At 35.8% G+C, this 22,317-nt stretch overlaps 1 protein-coding gene across 2 annotated transcripts; it reads right to left on the reverse strand.

The window, feature by feature from the left end:
* Positions 1-10,919: 10,919 nt before the first annotated feature.
* Positions 10,920-15,274, reverse strand: LOC146916367 (uncharacterized). 2 transcript variants are annotated; one of them, XM_085718466.1, is made up of 6 exons: positions 14,954-15,274; positions 14,826-14,877; positions 14,368-14,472; positions 12,067-13,765; positions 11,912-11,983; positions 10,920-11,343 (listed from the first exon to the last, which is right to left on the reverse strand). In XM_085718466.1, the coding sequence occupies exons 4-6, from the start codon at positions 12,271-12,273 to the stop codon at positions 11,116-11,118; spliced, it is 507 nt and encodes a 168-aa protein (XP_085574592.1). In that variant the 5' UTR covers positions 12,274-13,765; positions 14,368-14,472; positions 14,826-14,877; positions 14,954-15,274; the 3' UTR covers positions 10,920-11,115. The 2 variants fall into 2 exon arrangements, with proteins under 2 accessions (XP_085574592.1, XP_085574593.1); XM_085718467.1 differs by having other exon boundaries at positions 12,067-13,007; positions 13,079-13,765; positions 14,826-15,274.
* Positions 15,275-22,317: the final 7,043 nt, after the last annotated feature.

A 22,317-nucleotide genomic window follows, 5' to 3' on the forward strand; every position in this document is an offset into this window, starting at 1 on the left:
CAAAGGAACCATTTTTAACAACATGCATCTAGCTTATCTCATTTCCAAAATAATCGAAATTATTGAACCAAACCAAGTAAACAAGATGCAATGCCTCAACTAAGCATACCTCTAGGCCACATATAGGTGCAGTAGACGATACCTTGGCGTTTCACCAGCTAAACATAACCAAACCACGAAAATCACAAAGTTCGTCTCAATTTTCAGTTTTCAAGTAATTCCCCGTTTTCTAAGTAAAACAAGTTAGACTCAACACATCACAGTTTGAAAACCATAATTGAACTCCTAGAACCAAAGTTTGAAGATAGGAAACAATCCATATGGTTTGGGTCAACTTACAAGTGGTTATGCGGAATTTTCGCAAAAATTTCTCTAAGACATCCTTAGAGCATTTTCCTCATAACTTAAAATCCAAGAATCATTTTCAAGCCAAACCAAAACTATTGGAAAGATAACAAGATTATCTAAAACTTCCATGTTTACATCAAAGACTAAATCAAAACAGAAACGAGGGAAAAAGACGCAAGAATGCGAAATAGGGGGGGTGCTGTCCTGTGCAACTCGCAACTGCAAGTAACTTTACTCGCAACTGCGAGTAGCTCCCAGGAAGCCACTCCTGCTCGCATCCAACTCGCAACTGCGAGTGCAGTGCGAGTTGTGACAGTAGTTTCGGGAAAAAGAGCTATTTTCACCCCAAAACCCCAATTTTGACTCCCCAATGCCCAAATTTGATTCCAAAGTTTGTTTAAACATTTCTAAACATGAAAAGACACTCAAAATCATATACAACTTGCCCCAAAACATTCTCTTAACCAAAATCATCATTTGACCCATTTTCATGAAAACTTCAAATAAACAACACAAGTCAACACAAGTTCAAAATTATGAATACCCAAGGTTCAATTCATCAACAACATCATCTCACAACATCAACAACAACAACTAATCATGAATTTACCATCAATTCAACAACTACAACATAATTCATCAACTATTTCACTCAAGAACATGTTATATGTATATAAACCCATTTTGTCATGCAAATTCAACAACAACAACAACACAATTATCATTCAATTCATGCATAGAATCATACCCTCAAAATTAAGCACGAATTTCTACATCTAATAACCAAATTAACCACTTAATCAAAGAATTAGGGAAGAATAATAACTATTAATTATGCTTGAATTCTAACCCCCTTACCTTAATTATCCTCAACACCAACTAAAGCTTCACTTTAGCTCCCTCTAGCCTCCTTGAGTTCTCCTCTCCAAGCCCTTATCTTCTCTCTATCTCTATCTCTTTCTTCCTCTTCTCCCAATTGACAATTGTTGGCAAAAACCCTATTTCACTACTAACACTATTGTTAAAATAGGCTTTACTTAATTGGGCTTAACACATTTCTATTCTAACCCAAAATGTTACTACTCACTTAACGGTAAAATATAACACTAACGGTCACTTACCGGTAAATAAAATAATTACTACACTCTCTCAAGTACTTAGTAAAATACCCACTCTCACTAAGCACTAAAAATAATTCTCAACAAAATTACAAAATTACCCATACTCGTAAAATGACCAAAATATCCCTGAGCCCAAAATGACTAAAATACCCTTCTAACACCGAATTCTACAACCCCCGACCAAAAATACACACAGAGACAATTAATCACATAAGAGCACATATAACACACATAAATAAATAATAAAATAAACACCACCACAAAACGGTCCAGAAAAGGATGAAATATGCCCAAAGAGCGTCATCTAACTTCCTAGACCAATCTTTCTTAGAAGACGCTACAGTTTTCACCAAAATTTGTTTCAACTGACAGTTTGAAACCTCCGTTTGACCACTAGTTTAAGGGTGGTAGGGGGTTACAACTTTATGTTTATTGTTTAACTTTTTAAGCACAGTTTCAAGAAGATTGTTGCAGAAGTGATTCCCCCATCATTGATCAAAACTCTAGGGGTTCCAAACCTAGTGAAAATATTCTTCCTCAAGAAATTCACCACAATTTTGGCATCATTAGCAACACATGGTTTCGCTTCAACCCACTTAGTGACATAGTCAACACACACAAGTATATGGAGATAAAAGTAAGAGGAGAGAAATGGTCCCTTAAAATCTATGCCGCAACAATCAAAAGGTTCAACTTCAATGATTCCAGTTAGGGGCATTTCATTCCTCTTTGAGATACTACGTGTTCTTTGGCATTTATCACACCGCTTTATAAACTCTTGGCAATCCTTGAAGAGAGTGGGCCACCAGAAGCCACTTCGCAAGATTTTTGTAGCGTTTTTTCTCCACTATGGTGGCCTCCATAAGCTGAGCTATGGCAGTGCCACATTATACTATTGGCTTCCGTACCTGCAACACAACGTCTAATCAAACCATTTACACTTACCTTAAATAAATAAGGATCATCCCACAAATAGTGGTTTGCATCCTTGAAAAACTTTTTCCTCTGATGCTGCTCCATATCATCCGGAGTTATGTTACCAGCCTTAAAATTTGCCATGTCGGCAAACCAAGGCCTTTCTTTAATAGCCATCAGCTTTTCATCCGGGAATTCGGCCGTGATGGCCTTCTCTTTTCTTGTCACCTCCTCATTTTCCAACCTTGAGAGGTGATCAACTACCACATTCTCCACTCCTTTCTTGTCACGAATCTCAAGATCAAATTCTTGCAACAAAAGGATCCACCTCAACAGCTGAGGTTTCGAATCCCCTTTCGTCAAGAGATATTTAAGAGCTGCATTATCTGTAATGACTTTGGAGCCTATTAGATAAGAACAAAATTTTTCCAATGCAAAGATTAGTGCAAGCAATTCCTTTTCAGTAGTGGAATAGTTAACTTGATTTTCATTTAAAACCTTGCTTGCATAGTAAATTGCATGGAAATATTTGTTCTTTCGTTGGCCTAGGACTGCACCAACAGCATAATCACTTGCGTCACACATATGTTCAAAAGGTAGATCCCAATCGGGTGCAATGATTATTGGTGCAGTCACCAACTTGGTTTTAATCAAAGAAAAAACATTTGAACATTCAGAATCAAAATCAAAATCATTTTCTTTGATCAAGAGGTTACATAGGGGCTTGGAAATTTTAGAAAAATCTTTTATAAATTTTTTTAGAAAAACCATCATGCCCCAAGAAACTCCTCACTCCTTTGACATTAATAGGTGGAGGAAGTTTCTATATAACCTCTATCTTGGCTTGCTCCACCTTTATGCCTTTAGCACTTATTTTATGCCCCAAAATTATACCTTCGGTGACCATAAATGACATTTTTCCCAATTCAAAACAAGGTTAGTTTCGGTGCATCTTTTAAGTACAGCATTTAGGTGAAACAAACATTGATCAAAAGACTTACCAAACACAGAAAAGTCGTCCATAAATACCTCAATGTTCTTCTCTATCATGTCAGAGAAGATGGAGATCATACACCTTTGAAAGGTCGACGGCGCATTACACAGCCCAAAGGACATTCTCCTATAAGCAAATATACCAATAGGACAAGTGAAGGCAGTCTTTTCTTGATCTTCTGGAGCCACCGCAATCTGATTATACCCCAAATACCCATCCAAGAAACAGTAAAAGGCTTGGCCAGCCAATCTCTCTAACATTTGATCCATGAATGGTAGTGGAAAGTGGTCTTTCCTTGTTGCAGAATTTAATCTCCGGTAATCTATGCACATTCTCCAACCGATGATGGTGCGTGTGGGTATTAATTCAACCTTTTCATTAGCCATTACCGTCATTCCTCCCATTTTAGGCACCACATGAACAGGACTTACCCAACAGCTATCAGAAATAGGGTAAATCATACCTGCATCCAGCAACTTTAACACTTCCTTCTTAACCACTTCCTTCATTGTCGGATTTAGTCTCCTTTGAGGTTGAACCACAGGTTTGTATTCAGCCTCCATATGTATTTTGTGCATGCAATAGGCTGGACTAATACCCTTTAGATCATAAATGCTCCATCCCAATGCTCCTTGATTGCTTCTCAACACCCTCATTAGTTTCTCTTCCTCTAGAGGTGTCAATGTATTACTGATGATTGTTGGTTTGGAAAAATCCTCGCTAAGAAAGACATACTTTAAGTGGGAAGAGATTTCTTTTAACTCGGGATTTTTTTCTTTTTCATTATTCAAAGTTTCCGATCCCCCATATTTTTCGCCAAGGATGTCTTCATGTGGTGGCAGTTGCATTTGTTGTTTGCTTGCTTCAAGTTTCTTAACACAATCTTTCACCTCAACATCTTCAACATCTTCATCATTCTCTATAGAATTAACAATTATTTTCTCCATAGGTTGTGTTGGTTGAGGTTCACGAGAATCATCTTCCACTATCTCATCAATAACATCAATCCGGTAACACTTAGGATTTTCAGCTCGATGTTTCATGGCTTCAAAAATATTAAACACCACTTGCTCATTGTGGAATCTCAACATAAGCTGGCCCATTTCAACATCAATCAAAGCATGACCTGTTGCAAGGAAGGGTCTTCTTAGAATGAGTGGCATGTCTTCATCTTCAGCCATATCTAGAACCACAAAATCAGCAGGAAATACTAGCTCATTGACTTTGACTAGCACATCTTCAAGCACACCAAAAGGGTGAGATATTGACCGATCAGCTAGAGTGAGAGTCATTCTTGTTGGCTTTGGTTCACCACATCCAAGCTTCTTCATCATTGAAAGGGGAATCAAGTTGATACTTGCCTCTAAATCACACAAAGCTCTACCAATGTCTACTGGCCCAATGGAACAAGGGATAGTGAAAGCACCTGGATCTTTTAGTTTAGGTGGAAGTTTCTTTTGAAGAATGGCACTATAATTTTCTGAAAGTGCAATGTTTTCATCATCTTTTGGTTTTCTTCTTCAAGTCATCAAGTCTTTCATGAACTTAGCATACATAGGCATTTGATCAAGAGCTTCACCGAAAGGAATGTTCACCTGAAGTTGTGAGAAAAGTTGCATGAACTTTTTGAATTGACCTTCCTTCTTCTTCTTGGTTAAGTGAGGGTAGGGAAGCTTCACATATGATGGGGGTAGGGAAGCTTCTTATCCCAATATTTAGACATAGGGAAATACTTCTCGAGGAACTTAAGCTCTAGCTCCTCCCATGTTTGGACGGTCCCATTGGGTATAGTTAACAACCAATCTTTTGCTCTACCAGTCAAAGTGAAAGGAAACAACCTAAGCTTCTTTTGTGCATCGGTGACATTGGCTGGTTGTACACAAAACTCACATGTTTCAGCAAAGCGGCTCAAGTGTTCATGTGGGCTCATGGCCTCGGTCCCATCAAACTGTTTGTCTCTCAACCCATTCAGAACGGTGGTTTTGATGTCAAACGCAACTGGATTTGCAGGTTGAAAAGTGTGGGTCAGTTGACCACGGTGAGTAGCTAACCCATAGTCTCCCAATTTTGGTCTGGCCACTGGTTCAGGTTCTCCCATAGTTGTAGACTTAGGAGAAGAGATTGTTTCAGATTCAGTAGGTGTCGGCTCCGGTATTGGTTCCCGTGCACTAGGTGGAACGGATTGAGATAACCTTTGCAACTGGACAGCTTTCCGAAGTGCTCTAGCAGTCCTTTATATCTCAGGATCATACTCTAAGTCGTCGGAGCTCTGTTTACCTCGCATAAACAGCAAAATACCTTAGTAGCACTGCACGACACAAAAATAATGAATGAATACTGAAACAAAGAAAATTTAAAAATAGAAAATTAAATTGCAAAAATCCTAAATTATAACGTAATTGCCTTGTTGAAATAATTCAACAGTCCCCGGCAACGGCGCCAAAAACTTGATAGAGATCTGGCAAGTGTACCAAAAACTATCAAAGTAGTAACAAATATCGATCCACAAGGACTGTGTTAATTTCAATTCTAGCAAGCGCATTATACGTTAGGATGTGTAAAGTTTGTATTAATTGCCCTAGGCAGAAAAGTTTGGTTTTATCAGGCTTAATTAAAGTAGAGATAAAGTGCGAGAGAAAATTATATTGTGATGAATGATTAAGCCGGTGAATCCGCTATTGCGTTATATGAATAGTCTACCTCTCTTTACTCTCAATTACTACTCAATCTTAACGATAAATTAACTAAGTGGTTTTGATCAATCTCTTGACTCAAAACCCTTTCCTAAGTTATAACCCTATTAATCTCTTAACTAGATTGAATAACCGTGGAAGCGATGTCGGAACGTTAATTCATATATCATAACTCTCAATTTCCTATCTCTAGGTTCCTAGTGTTGAGTTAAACAAAATTACTAGATCAGGATTAAAAGCTAGGGCTAGTAGTCATTCAATTCCTAAGATCAATTCATATGATTGCAAGAAGCTAGGGCTAGTAGTCATACGAAACAATAACATGAAAAGCAATAAACACAAGTAATATTGAATAAAGACTGAATAACATTGATTATAGAGAGAGTTCAACTACAAATTCATATATTACAATAGTTTCATAATGGCTCAATCAAACTAAGACTTTAGCTACTCATAACTAAACAATCATAAGCATAAACAAGAGAAAACATACATAAATCTAACCAACAGAGAGTTGATATGAGATTCAGGGCTTGTTCTTCGGTCTCCTGCAGTCTTCTATGCTCAAAATCGCAATAATAATCGGTCTCCTAATCTATGCTTGCAGCTGGCTTTTTATAGAAAGAATTTTAGGGTTTCAGAAAAGCCCATCATCGTGCCACGTTACGGGCTGGTCGTGGCACGATGGCTCATTAATCCTACGTGGCAGCAGACAAAACCTAGCATCGTGGCACGTTGCATATTGCTTTGTGCCACGAAACTTCCAGAAGTGATTCTTTGTCCCAAGCTTCTACAATCGTGCCACGAAGGTCTTCAACGTGGCACGATGCTTAGTACTTAGGCAATTTTCCTTGTTTTCTCAATGTTTCTTCTCTTGAGCTCTTGTTCCTGTTTTGGTTTGATTTCACCATGAATTCCATGCAGTTGACTCTCTAAATACAATAATAAAGGCATAAATGAGACTAAAAACTAATGTTGATGCACCGTCATCAACTCCATTTACTCCTTTTCACTGTTTGGATGTGTGACATGTGGCAAAAAAGAAAATCAAGGCCTGAGATTAAAAGGGTTGGAAAAATCACTTGTTGAACACGCGCGTTTCTTTACTCACGACCTTTCTTCTTCCTCTCACCATCACCATTTCCCTGCTTTCTCCATCACCCTCTCGCTAGCGCCGCCCCTGTCGCCCTTTCCGTCTATACAACAACGACGCACTCCCCTTTCCTTTTCACATGTTTTGGCTCTTTCACTAACTGTGAATCATTACAACAAGGATTGGTACAATATAATTTTCATATAACAACTGTTGATACAAAATGAATTTAATAACCAAATAATATCTATAAGTCAGTTCAAATCAATACAAGCAACATGGATTGAAATCGATTAAGATGAGGGTTTGAGTGTGAGTGGCCGAGTTAATGTGGAACAGAAGGGGGAAGGAGCTGCTGATTTATGGTCGGAAAGGGTGGAGGTGCCGGCGATTGAGGAAGAAACGGTGAAGGAAGAAGCAGGTGCGTGTGTGAGACAGACAAGAAAAGCGCGTTGCCTGTTTTTGATTCAGCAAATGATTTTTCCAACCCTTTTAATCCCAACCCTTGATTTTCATTTTTGCCACATCTCACACATCCAAACAGTGAAAAGGAGTAAATGAAGCCTTCTTAAATGGAGCAAAGATGGACTCCACATAAACCTATTAAAAAATTAACCCTTCTTTTCAAAATACTAATATATCAATGGTGAAAACTCATTTTGGTTTGATACACAAAGAGTTACTTGTGTATGGTAAATGCCACCATTTTGACATCAAATTTTCTCTCTCTCTCTCTCTCTCTGTTTTTTTTTATCCACTACAGGTGTGGTGTGTGTGTGTGTTTAGCTGTAAGATAAAATATGTGATGATGTGAGAAAAATGAGAGAAAGAGTATAAGATTTGAGAAAGATGTGTGAAAAAATATATGGAATTGCTCTCTTTTATAGTTTCATAGTTGATGTCTGGTCTACTAGTACTACTGTAATACCCCGCATGTAAAAATTTAGTATCAGTTATTCTATCCTTGGAATTTTTAAGTAAAGGGCGAAATGGTAAACTTTGCATAAGATTTCTTTTAAGACGAAATCACATTATTTCAATGGACTACAGAAAGTGTATTTTTATACTTAAAACTTTCACGGCAAATTTTATCGGATATTTTGGTTTAAGAAGAGCGTGGAAGGGGTAATTTGGTAATTGCACCTAAAAAGGTATATATAAGACAAAAACACACACATTTTTCTCATTGTTTTTTTTTCTTCCATTTCTCTCTCTCACTTGATATTAGATTTTTCTCTTCTCCCTCAATACTCTCACTCGCCCCACTCTTCCCCTCCATGCTTATCTTCCATTTCTTCAACTTTCCTCATGAAATCTACATACAAGAACTTCTTTGGGATCCTTGTGTGAAGTAATTAACATTTTAAGCTTTGAAAAGTTATTCTCCCTTATTTTTTCCCTTGGTTGAACCTGTTGTAAATTGAGTATATTTCAAAAGTTTCAAATGTTTTGTGTTCCATATTTTTAATTGAGAAATATAGAAAAATATTTTAATAGAAAATTATTATCATATTATTATTAATTATTGTTTGACTTGGTCTTGTAACATATTATTAACTCCAAATTTTGTAACTGTCCTTCAATTGATATCTCTTGATGTGACTATTATTAAGGTTTCTTTTACTTGACTCAGCAACTAAGTTTTTGGCATATATGTTACACTTACAGAAGCAAATAGAAGTACTTTTCTAATTTGATTTCATCAATACTGAAACAAAACAATTATCTCCATCCCACACAAATCAATTTTGGGTTACATCTCCTGCCATCTTTGAGATAGATTCAAGCTGTTCTGTCACCTCTGATGTGATTCATATCAGGGAAGAACATGTTGTATCCTGGGAGGATATGTGCTTATGAGGCGGATAAATCCTTAAGGACAGTGACTTTGTCACGCCTCATGTTATTTAACGGTTTATTATCCTGCTGCTCATCGCCGTCATCGCCGTTCATGTCACCGTTACCGAGTTCAAATTACCGCAATTTCAAGAAAGATAAGTTGACTTGTTATCCCTCTTGTTTATTCTCTTTATTATTTAATTGATGTTTTTATTTATACGATAATTATTATTTATAGAGAAATTTTATTCCTAATTATACAACAATCTTAAGGATTTATTCATAGAATTTGTGTGCCCTAATTTACTTATCAATTACAACGAATTTGCACAAACTGTTTCCTTTGTTGTGTATTCTTTCTTCAAACAAATTGTTATATTTTTATGAAGTTTGTTGTTACGTGTGTAGTGTTACGTTCTAAAACATCAGCAAACATGATTATATGCATCTAATTTTTACCCTTGCTGACATAGGATTATTATTATTTTATTTCTGATCTTGTTTCAAGAATATTAAACTGTTTATTGTTTTGAAATATAAACGACCATTATAGTGTTCTTTGTGAAATCTTTAGTTGCTGGCATAGAGTATTGTGTATTTATTTTGGCAGCTAATATTCTTTTAACAGGAATCATAATATTGTCTACTCTCAATATCTAATCTTGTTTATTTGTAAAATTGGAGGATGTTCGTTGACGCTGAAAATTTTGGTAGCGGTAGTGAACCTTTGATTTAAAGAGAACGACGAATAAGTTGCAGAAAATTATACCGTGGATATGTCACACAGGTTCTATGCTGTTTTTTTTTTTTTTTTAACATATTAACTTAGTTTGTTTAGCTTCCTTAGACAAACAAAATGATTGAATCTTTATGATGTTTTCAATATTAGAGTTTCTGTTTTATAAGCCCATTGAAATATGTATACATGTAATTTGTGAATCCAAATTGATGTGTGTATATTATGAGAACACTAATTTGAGAAAATTTATATCAGTTACGCATGATGAAGGGAATCAGATTGTGAATTTTACTAGACCATCCACCCGTGCTGCCGCACGGGTCATATCGATTGGAAACAAAACATGCAAATATATTGAAATTAATGTGCTTGTGGTACAAAATAAAATGTTTATAATAAAATTACAATAAAAAAAGACCTTAGGCGGTAGGTTGCAGAAAATCTCCTTTTAAACTACATCTGAAGTGCTATCCATGCTAGCACCATTCACATCAGTCATTAAAATCTTCAAACCACTCCTGGAGGTCACTCTGGATATTGCGACTTAAAGTTGACCATGAGAGAATACGGGTTGAGGAAGGTACACAACCACTTGTTTGAGTGATTGTCATTGACTCTTGTTGATTGTCATTGCAAAACATACAGATAAAGGAAACTACCTACGTTGGAATTTAAACGGTATCCTTGTATCCGACGGTGTTAGTGACAGCCTAGGTATATAAACTTTATCACCAATGTTGCTACCTATTATCACCTATCCTTCAAGAACATATCTACAATGCTATAGGTCGCCAATTTCATTAAACTAATCTGATTCACAGGGTATTGGAAGCATAAAAAGAGAAGGTTATTTTGAAAATGCACTAATAAAGAAAAACTGCATTCGTTTTAGATGCTCTCTGCTCTTTAGGAAGTGGTTTTGTATGTGAACACATTAGTTACATATGCCTAATCACTACGATTGAGGATATTAGCTGTACTTAACAAACATCAAGTGGCATTATGAATATTGATGTTATATACAACTGCATTAAAATACGGCATTGAAATGCACAAAAAAGCATATAAGTTAGTAATATGCTTCTAAAAAGACCCTGTCATAAAATTGAATAGTTGCCGTAGTTTATGATGGCATGGTGCCTTATAAAGTTAAAAGACATACACTAAAGTAATTGAATAGTTCAAGAAACGATAACATTCAAATTAATAAGAATACGGATACGAAATGTCATACACCATAATCGGCGCTTAAAGGAACACGAACAAAGAGTACTTCAAGAAACAAAAAAAAAAAATTGTATTAAAAATAAACCATAACATCCAGACAATGATAAAAATAATAGTAGTAATGGACTGCAACATGACACTCCTTCCTAATCTTTAGGCTCAAGCTTCACACATTTCAGCTTGACATATTTTGTGGCAGATTCGTCGCCATCTAACTCATAAGTTGTCAGTTCTGAAACACCTTTCTCAGCTGATCTTTTCCCTATCACTTTTCTGCAAGGTGTCTGTTCATCCTCTTTCTCATGATCATTCACTTGGATGACATCAATTTCTTTCTGATTAACAGCAGACTTGGATGAATGAACGCCCTCAACCTTCGTGATACGATAAACAAAATTAGTTTGTCATAAGCAGATCAAAATTGAAGGTATAGGAAACGCAGTAAAAAAATTTAATTTAAAATTGCGGTGATTTTAAACTAAATAAAAAACATTAGGAAATTAAATGTTCATCTGCAAATATTACTATAAGACCAAACTTAGCAAAGAATTCTGAGTAGCTCAGCTGTTACGTTGACTGATGAAACACCAAAAACAAATGCTACAGACTTGAATAACAGTTCCACATTTTTATTATAAGTTTCTATGTACCTTAAATGTTAGATTATATAATATCACTGTATAAATCAGTGACTATATGACAGTGTTCCTACAATTGTACATAAGCTGCAGATTTTATAACCGTAAAAGTAGATTGGTGGCATCACATTGTAAACACAGTTGTAATCAACACTATAACATAACAGCAAAGTTGTTTGGTGGCCGTTCGTTCTAAATAGCGGTGATTCTTCATTGATTAATAATACAGTAAACTCCTTAACCGCTACCTTTATTTTGCTATCATTGCATATTGATCGTATTATTTTTAATACAAATAATATACCTGAGTTGGAACAGAATCGCTCAAAGTCACGACATTGTCATCATACACACCATTATCATCATCAGTAATTGGCTGCACAAAATAAAGGCAATGATTATAAACAGTCCTCGTAAAAAAAGGTAGATTAGAATATTGATATGGTATCGAGATAGCACCTTGATATTACGAAGAATCATGAACCTTTTTATCATATCCCCATCATCAGTGATTCGCTTCATAGCATAGCAACGCCAATTATGTATAAGATTTCCATCAGCTACTTCAACTTTGAACAACATCTGTTTTCCATTGAAAATATCCAGCTCAGAAGGGAAATCAGCGGCATTGTTTTGCTGCATATACACGGGAATAAGGTTACACATATGGTATCAGATAACGATAGCACAGCCGCATTTAAATTAATACAAAGTTTAGTATTTGTTAAACTTATAATCACTGCTATTTAGTAGCACTTCGTTCTAAATAGCGGTGATTTAACCGTGATTAATACCTGTCATAAAAGGCATCACCTAAATTGTGGAGATCAGCAAAAATATGGAAGACCATTCTCATCACTCATTAGTCATCAGAATCTTCAGACCGATAACCAAGATCAAACAACCAACACAACTACTAAGGAAAGGACTTTTTTTAATACTCATTTTTCTTCACATGCTTCTAAATTTTGAAAACCCAATTCATCAAGCTATGACTTTCTTTTCAAGTTATGAGGCTACTGGTTTTTTTAAGAGTACTATTGTTGTAACTATTAAATCATTAAAAGTAGTTGAATTATCTATAGCAGAACCAATAAAGAAGCCTCAAAGCATATCTCAAGAGCAATACTAAGATTGACAAAAAAAAAAAAAAAAAGACAATATTTGTGTTACAATATTATGGTCCTGGTCACATGGCAAAAGAACATGAACCAGAATAAAAACTAAGTAAATCAAATATATATAGCATGATTTTTTTTAGCAAACCACTTATAGAATATGTAAACTATAAGAATGTACATAAGATAAATTGCTAATATATCCAAATTGATCACTCTTTGATCCTTTATCAGTTCAACATGGAACTCACATGATTACTTTAACAAACTACGGCCTGCATGCTATATCCAAATTTGTTAATCAAAATAAAAAAACTAAAGCTGCCCAAGAATGATCTCATGCAAACAAATACCTTGAGATGAACCATTTTACTGTGAATAATTGTCTTTCATTCTTCATCTTTGAAGCTGCATGAAGGGATGTGAATGCAGCCACTGCAAGATAAATAACAAACACAACATGAGTTATTGTAGCAGCTAATACTATAGTGAGTTCATTGTCTCAACTTGAACAATCAACAAAATTGATCAACTGCCTCTAGATTTGAAAATGAGACAGCCCATTTATGAGACAGAAATCATGTGACTTGTATTAACTACACAAATAGTCATCAACTCACCTATAGTCAAATTCCAAGCAAAATGAAGTTTGCTACATTTAAACTCAAAAATCAAACCAAGGTTAGCCTTTTTGGAAATCTTAGCCTTTTTGTAGTAACTCACCTATACTCTAAAGGCTGCTGTAACTGTTTTTCCTGCTGGCTACTGTCATCTATTTTCACGTTTTCTGCCTCAAGTGTGGTGTTGTTTTGGCCCTGTGTGCTGATGTTTTTCGCCTCATATGTGCCAGGAATTGGTTGAACAATTTTAGGTGGTGCTGAGGTTGTTAGGTGCTTATCTGTTGGGTGTTTTTTCCCTCATTGTTCTTTGGTTTTGCGGCTTTGTTTGTGCTGTACAGCAGTGACGTAAAATTCCTTTTATGTATTCCATGTTGTCCCGTTTCAGCACTACTTGTGTCGGGATTATTATCAATATATATGCTGATTCAAAAAAAAAAAATCAACAAAGAAGCCTAACGATTTTTTTCATTATTAGAATAAAAAATGCTGATTCAAAAAAAAATCAACAAAGAAGCCTAACGATTTTTTTCATTATTAGAATAAAAAAACTTAATACCATACCATTCCCAATAAAGAGAAATATAAATAAAAAAAATTAACTTGCAGCTAGTATATTATGATTAGGATTTAGGACTACTGATGAGAGCCATTACTAAATGAGACAAATGGCTTGTTAATTGCTCTCCTCATCTTAGACATGATCTTTTTTCGCTATAAAAAGTTTTTAAAACATCATTTATCAATTTAACAACTATAGGTGACTAACAAAATATTATACTGATGCAGATCCTATGATGTGTTCTTAACCTTTATGAAGAAATTTGTTCAGTACAACTGGATACATCAAATCTCATTTAAACAAAAAAAAATCGAAATTTATAAAACCCAATAGTAGCTACAAAATTAACATATCGAGAAGCTGTAAGGGAATACCAAGTATACAAACCAATCAAAGCAACAAACAAACATGCTTTGCTGATTGGCAAAAATAACGTCTTATTTTATATAGAACATGAACATACGTGGATCTCTTCCAAGCAAATTATAGCTTGAACAAAGTAACATCTTGTGGGATGGAGGCTACCTACTTGATCCAAAAAAAATGAGAATCCAGCATCCGGGAAAACCTATAATTAATATTGGAAAACAAATATTAAAAAATGCTTATTTAGTGATGATTGATCGATCTACGTAAAAACAAAAAATGTTATAGCTAGCTATCCAATTGTTATATGAATCCATATATGTCAACAACATGTAGGTTTTATACCAAGCACCAACAAACGATGTGCTAAATGAATTTGTGCAAGGAACATGAAAAGGAATAAAATACTTTGTAATTCATCCCTTTGTTCTTCAACATTTTTCTATGAACTATCTGTGGTTAACTTTAACGGTGAATCAAAACAATGAATGCGAAAAATAGTGTACAAAACATAATGCGAATTAAATATGAATGAAACTAAGTATTTTCATTTACCTTTTTATAAGAAAGGAGGTGTACAAAATAGAGGAAGAATAATCTCAACCAGCTGAAACAAAACATTCAAAACGTGATTACCAAGATCGAGAACGAAAATGAAGAAGCTTTCAAAGTTAGGGATTTACCATGGATCTGCGAAAAAAATGTTAACACTGCGTCAAACTTACAAATGAAAGTGATGCAACTAAAAACGTTACTTTTAAAAAATGAAGATGAACATAAAATGGAGAATGACAGAATAAGAAATGTCACGATGGGAAGAAAATGGGAAAATAGAAGCATGTAATGGAATCAATGCACACAAAACTAAGAGGCGCCTCTTGAAGAACCCATTTTTCATGCATGTGAACTTAATGCATCAATTTCAATTCCCACGTAATGCATTAGAAGATGCAAAGATGAGTACACATTTGTAATTAATTCACATTGGAAACTATCAGTGCATTCAAGACACAAAATGTGGTTGAAAAAGTATGGTTAGTTTAATTTGGAGCACCGCACACATAATTAATGTAGCATTGGAAAAAGTAAGCATGAACCTTAATTGACTAAAGCTTTGGGTCTGCACTTATCGTTTATAAGTTAAGAGATTTGAATTTTGAAAATAGCATTAAATGAGTTTGTAAGCAAAATTTTCCCGCTCATATTCTAGGATTAGGGTTTTGCATTAGTTGTTTACATTGTACATTAGGATTAGATAATAAGGATATATCTTGATGATCACGTATAGTTGAGTATTTTAATTATTGAATCTAGGAGGAGTTAACAATTTTTTCTTTTTGCATATACTGATGCCATTTATACTTGTTTATGGTAGTGTTTCCTTGAAGTATGTATGTGGTATATATGTTTGGATTGATAGATAAAATTGATATAAAAGTTTGTTTATCTTTAAACATTGATTATGCAATCGGTGGTCAACTTTTTCTGTTTTTTCATATTGTCTACTAATTGCTATAAGTTATGTAGTAAAGTTTTGTTGCCACTAAAACATGTCGACCACTGTTGAAAGAAAATTTAGAAACAAATGAGTGAATTACAAGTGTGATAGAGTTTTTGTCGCTTAGACCTAATCTAAGTAGACCTGAATATATTTTTTGTGGCACTTGATAAACTCATGAGATATATATTGAGATACACCTTAAAATATTGGTGACATATTGTGGATTATCCATTGTATTAAAATAATACAATGATGTTTGATTTATCTATGTGTGGATTTATTTTCCCTAATGTGGGGGTGTTGTCACTTGAAAAACAATTCAAGAAGACTTGAATAAAATTCACACAAGGATTTATATTTACCCAATATGGGGCGTTGTCGCTTGGAAGCATTTTCAAGTAGACCTGTATAATAAATCTAAATGTAAATTTATTGTATGATCCAAGTGTATCTTTATTAACTTGATGAAATATGAGGTTAATTGACTTAGAGATGTCTTAGTCAATATTTGTGAATTAAGCGGATCCGTGTATATAAAACCCCTTGGGAAGAAATTTAGGGAAATGAGACTTTGCCACTCGAAACGACAAGTAATGGGAACCCAACCTTTGTGATTGGAGATCCCATGAAGAAGGTTCAATGGGTAAAAACAAGTTACTTGTTAGTTCTGTTAGCACTAAAATAATGTTGTCTCTTTTCTATAGTGTATGATAATGGATGAGATGTGCTAAATAATATAAATTTGATGGGTAAGCTTTAAAAGCTTTTAATGATTACCATAAGCCCTTATGGGTGGTGTTTGGTTGTAGCATACACTAGATGGAATCACCTATATGAGTGTCAAGTGGGGCCGCTTGCATGAGACCGTGGCGGGTCTCTAGAGCACTCATGAATACCAGGCACGCGCACGGCCTATTAGCGCACAACCGCGTAACAACAAGAATTGTGGGGGTGTAATGTGATTGTGAGACCTCTTGCATACAACAAGTGTCTTGGGTTCCATAGCTTGCTAAACCAATTCACTGTGTGTTAAGTCTCATTAGTCTAGGACGGGTTCCATAGCTTGCTACACCGTTCCGATGCATTACATCTACGATGTTTACCCAGGAAAGCTCTTTTTAACCTTTTAGTTTAACTTTTGAAATATGTGGGGGATTGTTGTAAATTGAGTATATTTCAAAAGTTTCAAATGTTTTGTGTTCCATATTTTTAATTGAGAAATATAGAAAAATATTTTAATAGAAAATTATTATCATATTATTATTAATTATTGTTTGACTTGGTCTTGTAACATATTATTAACTCCAAATTTTGTACTGTCCTTCAATTGATATCTCTTGATGTGACTATTATTAAGGTTTCTTTTACTTGACTCAGCAACTAAGTTTTTGGCATATATGTTACACTTACAGAAGCAAATAGAAGTACTTTTCTAATTTGTTTTCATCAATACTGAAACAAAACAATTATCTCCATCCCTCACAAATCAATTTTGGGTTACATCTCCTGCTATCTTTGAGATAGATTCAAGCTGTTATGTCGCCTCTGATGTGATTCATATCAGGGAAGAACATGTTGTATCCTGGGAGGATATGTGCTTATGAGGCGGATAAATCCTTAAGGACAGTGACTTTGTCACGCCTCATGTTATTTAACGGTTTATTATCCTGCTGCTCATCGTCGTCATCGCCGTTCATGTCACTGTTACCGAGTTCAAATTACCGCAATTTCAAGAAAGATAAGTTTACTTGTTATCCCTCTTGTTTATTCTCTTTATTATTTAGTTGATGTTTTTATTTATAAGATGATTATTATTTATAGAGAAATTTTATTCCTAATTTTACAACAGAACCTCTCCCTCCTCTCCATTGATTTGGGTTTTTGCAATTGAACTTGGGTTTGAGTTTTGCAAGCAAGGTTAATGGTACTATGGAGGTTTAAATTGGTGATTGAAGCAAGAAGTGGAGAATGGGTTTAGAGCTTGTAGGATGGTTAGGGTTTCAAGGAACCAAGGAGTGAAATTGGAGGTTGTGGCATCAATTGAAAGCTTGTTTTGAGGTGAGTTTCTTAATAAATTTTGATTTTTATACGTTGTGTGGTTAAAGAATGGAATGAATTAGAATTTGAATTTTAAGAGAATGTTAGGGAAGAATGGTTGAGTTATGAAATTAAGTTGTTATATAAGTGATTTTGAAACTATTTATACATGTTTGAGTAGATGGAAGCGGTTATGCTTAAAAGCTATGAGATGGGTGTCGAATTTGTATGATAGTTCAGGTACTGATTGAGTTACTGTTGTTGCTGTGTAGTTCAGGCTTGTCTAACTATTGCTTTTTTGGGTTCTACGTTAAATTCCCTTCAGATCGGATATAAATTTCATGTGATTTGGATTAGTGACGAACTCAGAAAGTGCGTTTGAAGTTGTGGATTTCTGCTGGAAAATTGTTACGGGTTTTGGGACAGGTCTCCACTAAAATGTTAATAACTTTCTCCCTATAACTTGGAATCAAGTGATTTTTGATGTTATGGTTAGCTAACAAAATTTCCGACGTTTCGGTACCAGTTTCACGAATTTTGACCCATTATTGAAGTCTAGAGACTACTTTGAAGTATGGGGACTGATGTAGGATTTGTGCTGAACCAAGGATTAAATTGTTGATGTTTAAGCTAGTGCAACTTTGGTTTTTCTTTGGAGAATCGAAATAAAGGCAGAAGTGAAGAGCAATGGCTGATGCTTATTTGTTCAAGGATCCAGAATAGGATGAGGTGAGTTCCTTAAGATAGAAAAACTTCCCTTTGGGTAGTTATATTATGCCACTAAAATGATAGTTTATGATATTGTGCATTAGAACATAATTAGTGACATTATGACTTAAGTTAAATACCTATGCTAGTGTATTCTAAATAGCTCTTATATTAATAAACATGCTTATGGTAGTGTAGGAATTGAAGGAAAGATTATTAGACAAGTTTTAATGCATTTGTGAATAAATACATGATTTCGGCTAACATTCCGGAAGTTCAGATTATTGGATTTTTATGACCTTAATTCAATCCTTAGATAATGTAAATGAAACTTTTAAGAAAATGATTGGTCATTGTTCAGCTAAGGAATTAAATTATCATTTCTCCGGATATGTAGCCGAACATGTTTTGGAATTCTCCAATTTATATCCTACCATAATGTCTATGTTTGAGAAAGCAAGAAAATGTTTAGAATAAATTAGCCATGAATATCAGTGATGGGTAGTTCACTAACCCGGGAAAATTTATTATGACAGAGCTATGAGCATCCTATTATTACTTCAGGATAAAGACGGAATTACTACGTCTTTATTAACCGATTTAGAAATATTATTATAAGGAAATCAGTTAAGATAAAATATGTCTCTCTAACTCCCCGTTAGTAGTGGAATTGAGGGTTCTTTCAGTTACCAGAGAAATCAGTCAGTTTATAGTATTAAAACATGTATAAGTCGTGGCTTTCACTATTCCCGCCAGTTGGATATGAAAGGTTCCCGCCAGTTGGAACAGGCACTATCCGTAAGGATGACCCCATAACCATAAGAGGAGTCCGGTATCCGCGTCAGTTGGGTTCCCGTCAGTTGGAATTATACCGGTCAGCAGTGGAATAAATTCCGGGGTTACTCCACCTGGATTTATTCCGTAAAATCAACTCAGATAATATTGTTGTTCAACGCTAACAGTTCTAACATAATATGACAGACATTAAGATTACAATTATGGTTATGATTTTAGTATTAGTATCAGAATTATATCAGTATTTTAGACAGCGATCCTAGTTATCCCCCGATCGCTCAGCTATGCATGACAAAACAATATAAACTCGAAATGGGTTGAGTTTAAAAACAGATGGCGATCCTAGGTTCCCCGAGATTGCCTATAGCCTAGGATAGGTGGAACTCACTGAGACATCCCGTCTCACCCCAATCCCTTTTATTTTATTTCAGAGACAAAGGTGGTTCGCAAGCAGGGCAATTCGTGATGAAGTAGCAGAAGAAGCTGGACAATTATGTTTACTTGTCATTGCATGTATATTGTACACGTCGGTGCTACTATTTCAAATGTATAGACAAGTAGTTTTATAATATGTTCGGAAGAAATTTTTATTATTGTAATTTTAATGTATCCAATGTCAAGTTTAACCATCATACTAGATATGCCAGGTAATTTCTAATATGGGTGTTACAACTGCTCTAGCAATTAATAATATGATTGAATAACTAAGTACGTGGTATTCTTTTTGTTGCGAATTCGATGAGAAAACACACCAATAACAAACTTGATGTGTGGAGCAAGGGATAATCAAGCAACCAAAACAAAGTGTATGGAAGTTATAATCGCAAACAAAAGTAGAAAACAACAGGAGAAAAGAAGAGAGAACACAAAAGAATTTGTTGACCCAGTTTGGTCCAAATTGACCTAGTTTGGGGGAGAGAGAGCAGCCCTCCATTCCACTATATGATGAGTAACGTTACAAAAGAGATTTCAATGGGTTACAAGAATAAGTCTCCCGCCTAATTCTACCCAAATCCCAGCCTATTCCCGTAACCAAGAGACTCAATCCTAATAGTGTTTCCCAAGGTGAATCAACCCTCAAACCCTAGTGTTTGTTCCAAAGAGACAAACTCTATACAAACCCTAGTTTTGTTGTTGCCTTTCTAAACCCTTGTTTCAGCCCCCTCTATCTCAAGGTTTACACTGATACAATGCTTATATTTATAGTAAAAGTAACTCCCATAAAATTGTACCAAATCTGGCCCAAAAATACGTCTCTGAAAAATAACAGCACGCAAAATCGAGCCCCGATTTTCCAAATCGGGCGCCGATTTTACCAGCACCAACAGCTTCCAACATGCGTCCAAAATCGGGCCCTGATTTTGCAAATCGGGCGCCGATTTTCCCAGTTCCAGCAAACATGAATTTTGGCCTCCAAACTCCAATTTTGAGTCACTTTCACAACAATCTCCACCTTGACTCCAAATTAGTGATAATGCCAATATAACATCAACACCTTGCTGCTCTTTCCCTTGCTTCCCACTACACCAAGTAGCTCCACAAGTTTACACCTCAACCCCTTCAGCCATCAGAATGTCTTCCGCCTTTTTGAAGGTCCTTGTAGTCCAACTACACTAGGAATTTTAGGTAGTTCCACAAGCATTTACCTTTACCTCTTCAGCCATCGGAACATCTTCCGCCTTCTCGAAGAGTCCTTGCAGTCCAACTACACTAGGAGTTTTTAGGTAGTTCCACAAGCATTCACCATGACATCTTCAACACATGACATCTCCCGCTTCCTTGAAGGTCTCCTTGCATCCAATCACCCTTGGCCTTTTTTTTTGGGTAATCCCGCAAGCCGTGCTATACATTCTTCAACCTCCGGAATGACTTCCGTCTTCATGAAGAAATCCCTTGCTCACCATAAAGCATAGCACCCAAGGTCCTCCATAGTCGTACCATTATCGGTGTGTTCAACTTCACCTCAAGCTGAGCGTACTCTACCTCAACTAGAAAATGCGTACATCCTACTATGTCTTCAACCTTGAAACTCCACCTCAACAGGTAGATCATGAATATTGTTGCCTCCGCCTCTCCAGACTGATCATGAGTATTATTACCACCGCCTCTCCAGGCTGATGTTAAGTGTTTAACGTCTCTCCAGACGATCACCGCTCTACCAGGCATCAATCCCAAGGTGAGAAACATCACCTTCTTCATCCTCCAAACAACACCACACCATCAGAGCACCCGCATCCTCATAACCTTCAGAGACAATTTGTTCGGAGTTACCATTAATCTCCGGACAATCCTTCGTGAAGTGGCCCATCTTGTGACAGTTAAAGCATTCAGACTTTGACTTCTTACCACTCTTTCTCCGGTTACCTCTACCTCCACCATTCCCTCTTGAGACACTTAGGCCTTCACCATTTTCATTAATTCTCAAGTCCTTGGACTTGGTCAACTCCTTGGTTCTCAAAGCCGCTTGAACTTCTTCCAAGGTAACAGTGCCTTCTTTGCCATAGAGCATGGTATCTTTGAACGATTAATAAGATTTCGATAGAGCACACAAGAAGAGTATAACTTTATCTTCATCCTCAAGTTTCACCTCAATATTGTCCAAGTCATCAAGGATTTTTGTTGAACTCCGTAAGTTGCTCCATGATGGCCTTTTACTCCACCATCTTGAATGAGTAGAGTTGTTGCTTTAGGAATTGCCGATGAGCCAAAGACTTTGTCATATACAAAGATTCCAACTTTGCCCACATCGATGCCGCGGTTGGTTCCTTCGCTACTTCTCTCAAAACTTTATCTCCGAGGCACAAGACAATGGCACTCCTCGCCTTGTCCACCATCTCGGTCTTCTCCGTTCGTGACATGGTGACCGGTAACGAACCTTCACCCTTCAAAGCTTTCTCACACTTTTGTTGTATTAACACCGCTTCCATCTTTACCTTCCATAACCCAAAATCGTTATCTCCGGTAAACTTCTCAATATCCCACTTCGAACCCATGGTACTTGATTAT

This window comes from Medicago sativa, chromosome 6 (genome assembly GCF_051527215.1).
Source record: "Medicago sativa cultivar Bolivia chromosome 6, Bolivia_mono, whole genome shotgun sequence".
NCBI lineage: Eukaryota > Viridiplantae > Streptophyta > Magnoliopsida > Fabales > Fabaceae > Medicago > Medicago sativa.

What these genes read in the sequence shown, in the direction of transcription:
- LOC146916367 (XM_085718466.1), bottom strand. Translation starts at nt 12,273, where the DNA reads ATGTGTAACCTTATTCCCGTGTATATGCAGCAAAACAATGCCGCTGAT. An exon ending in TGATTCTTCGTAATATCAAG is followed by an intron (nt 11,984 to 12,066) that starts GTGCTATCTCGA and finishes TATTTTGTGCAG; the next exon opens with CCAATTACTGATGATGATAA. An exon ending in GCGATTCTGTTCCAACTCAG is followed by an intron (nt 11,344 to 11,911) that starts GTATATTATTTG and finishes CGTATCACGAAG; the next exon opens with GTTGAGGGCGTTCATTCATC.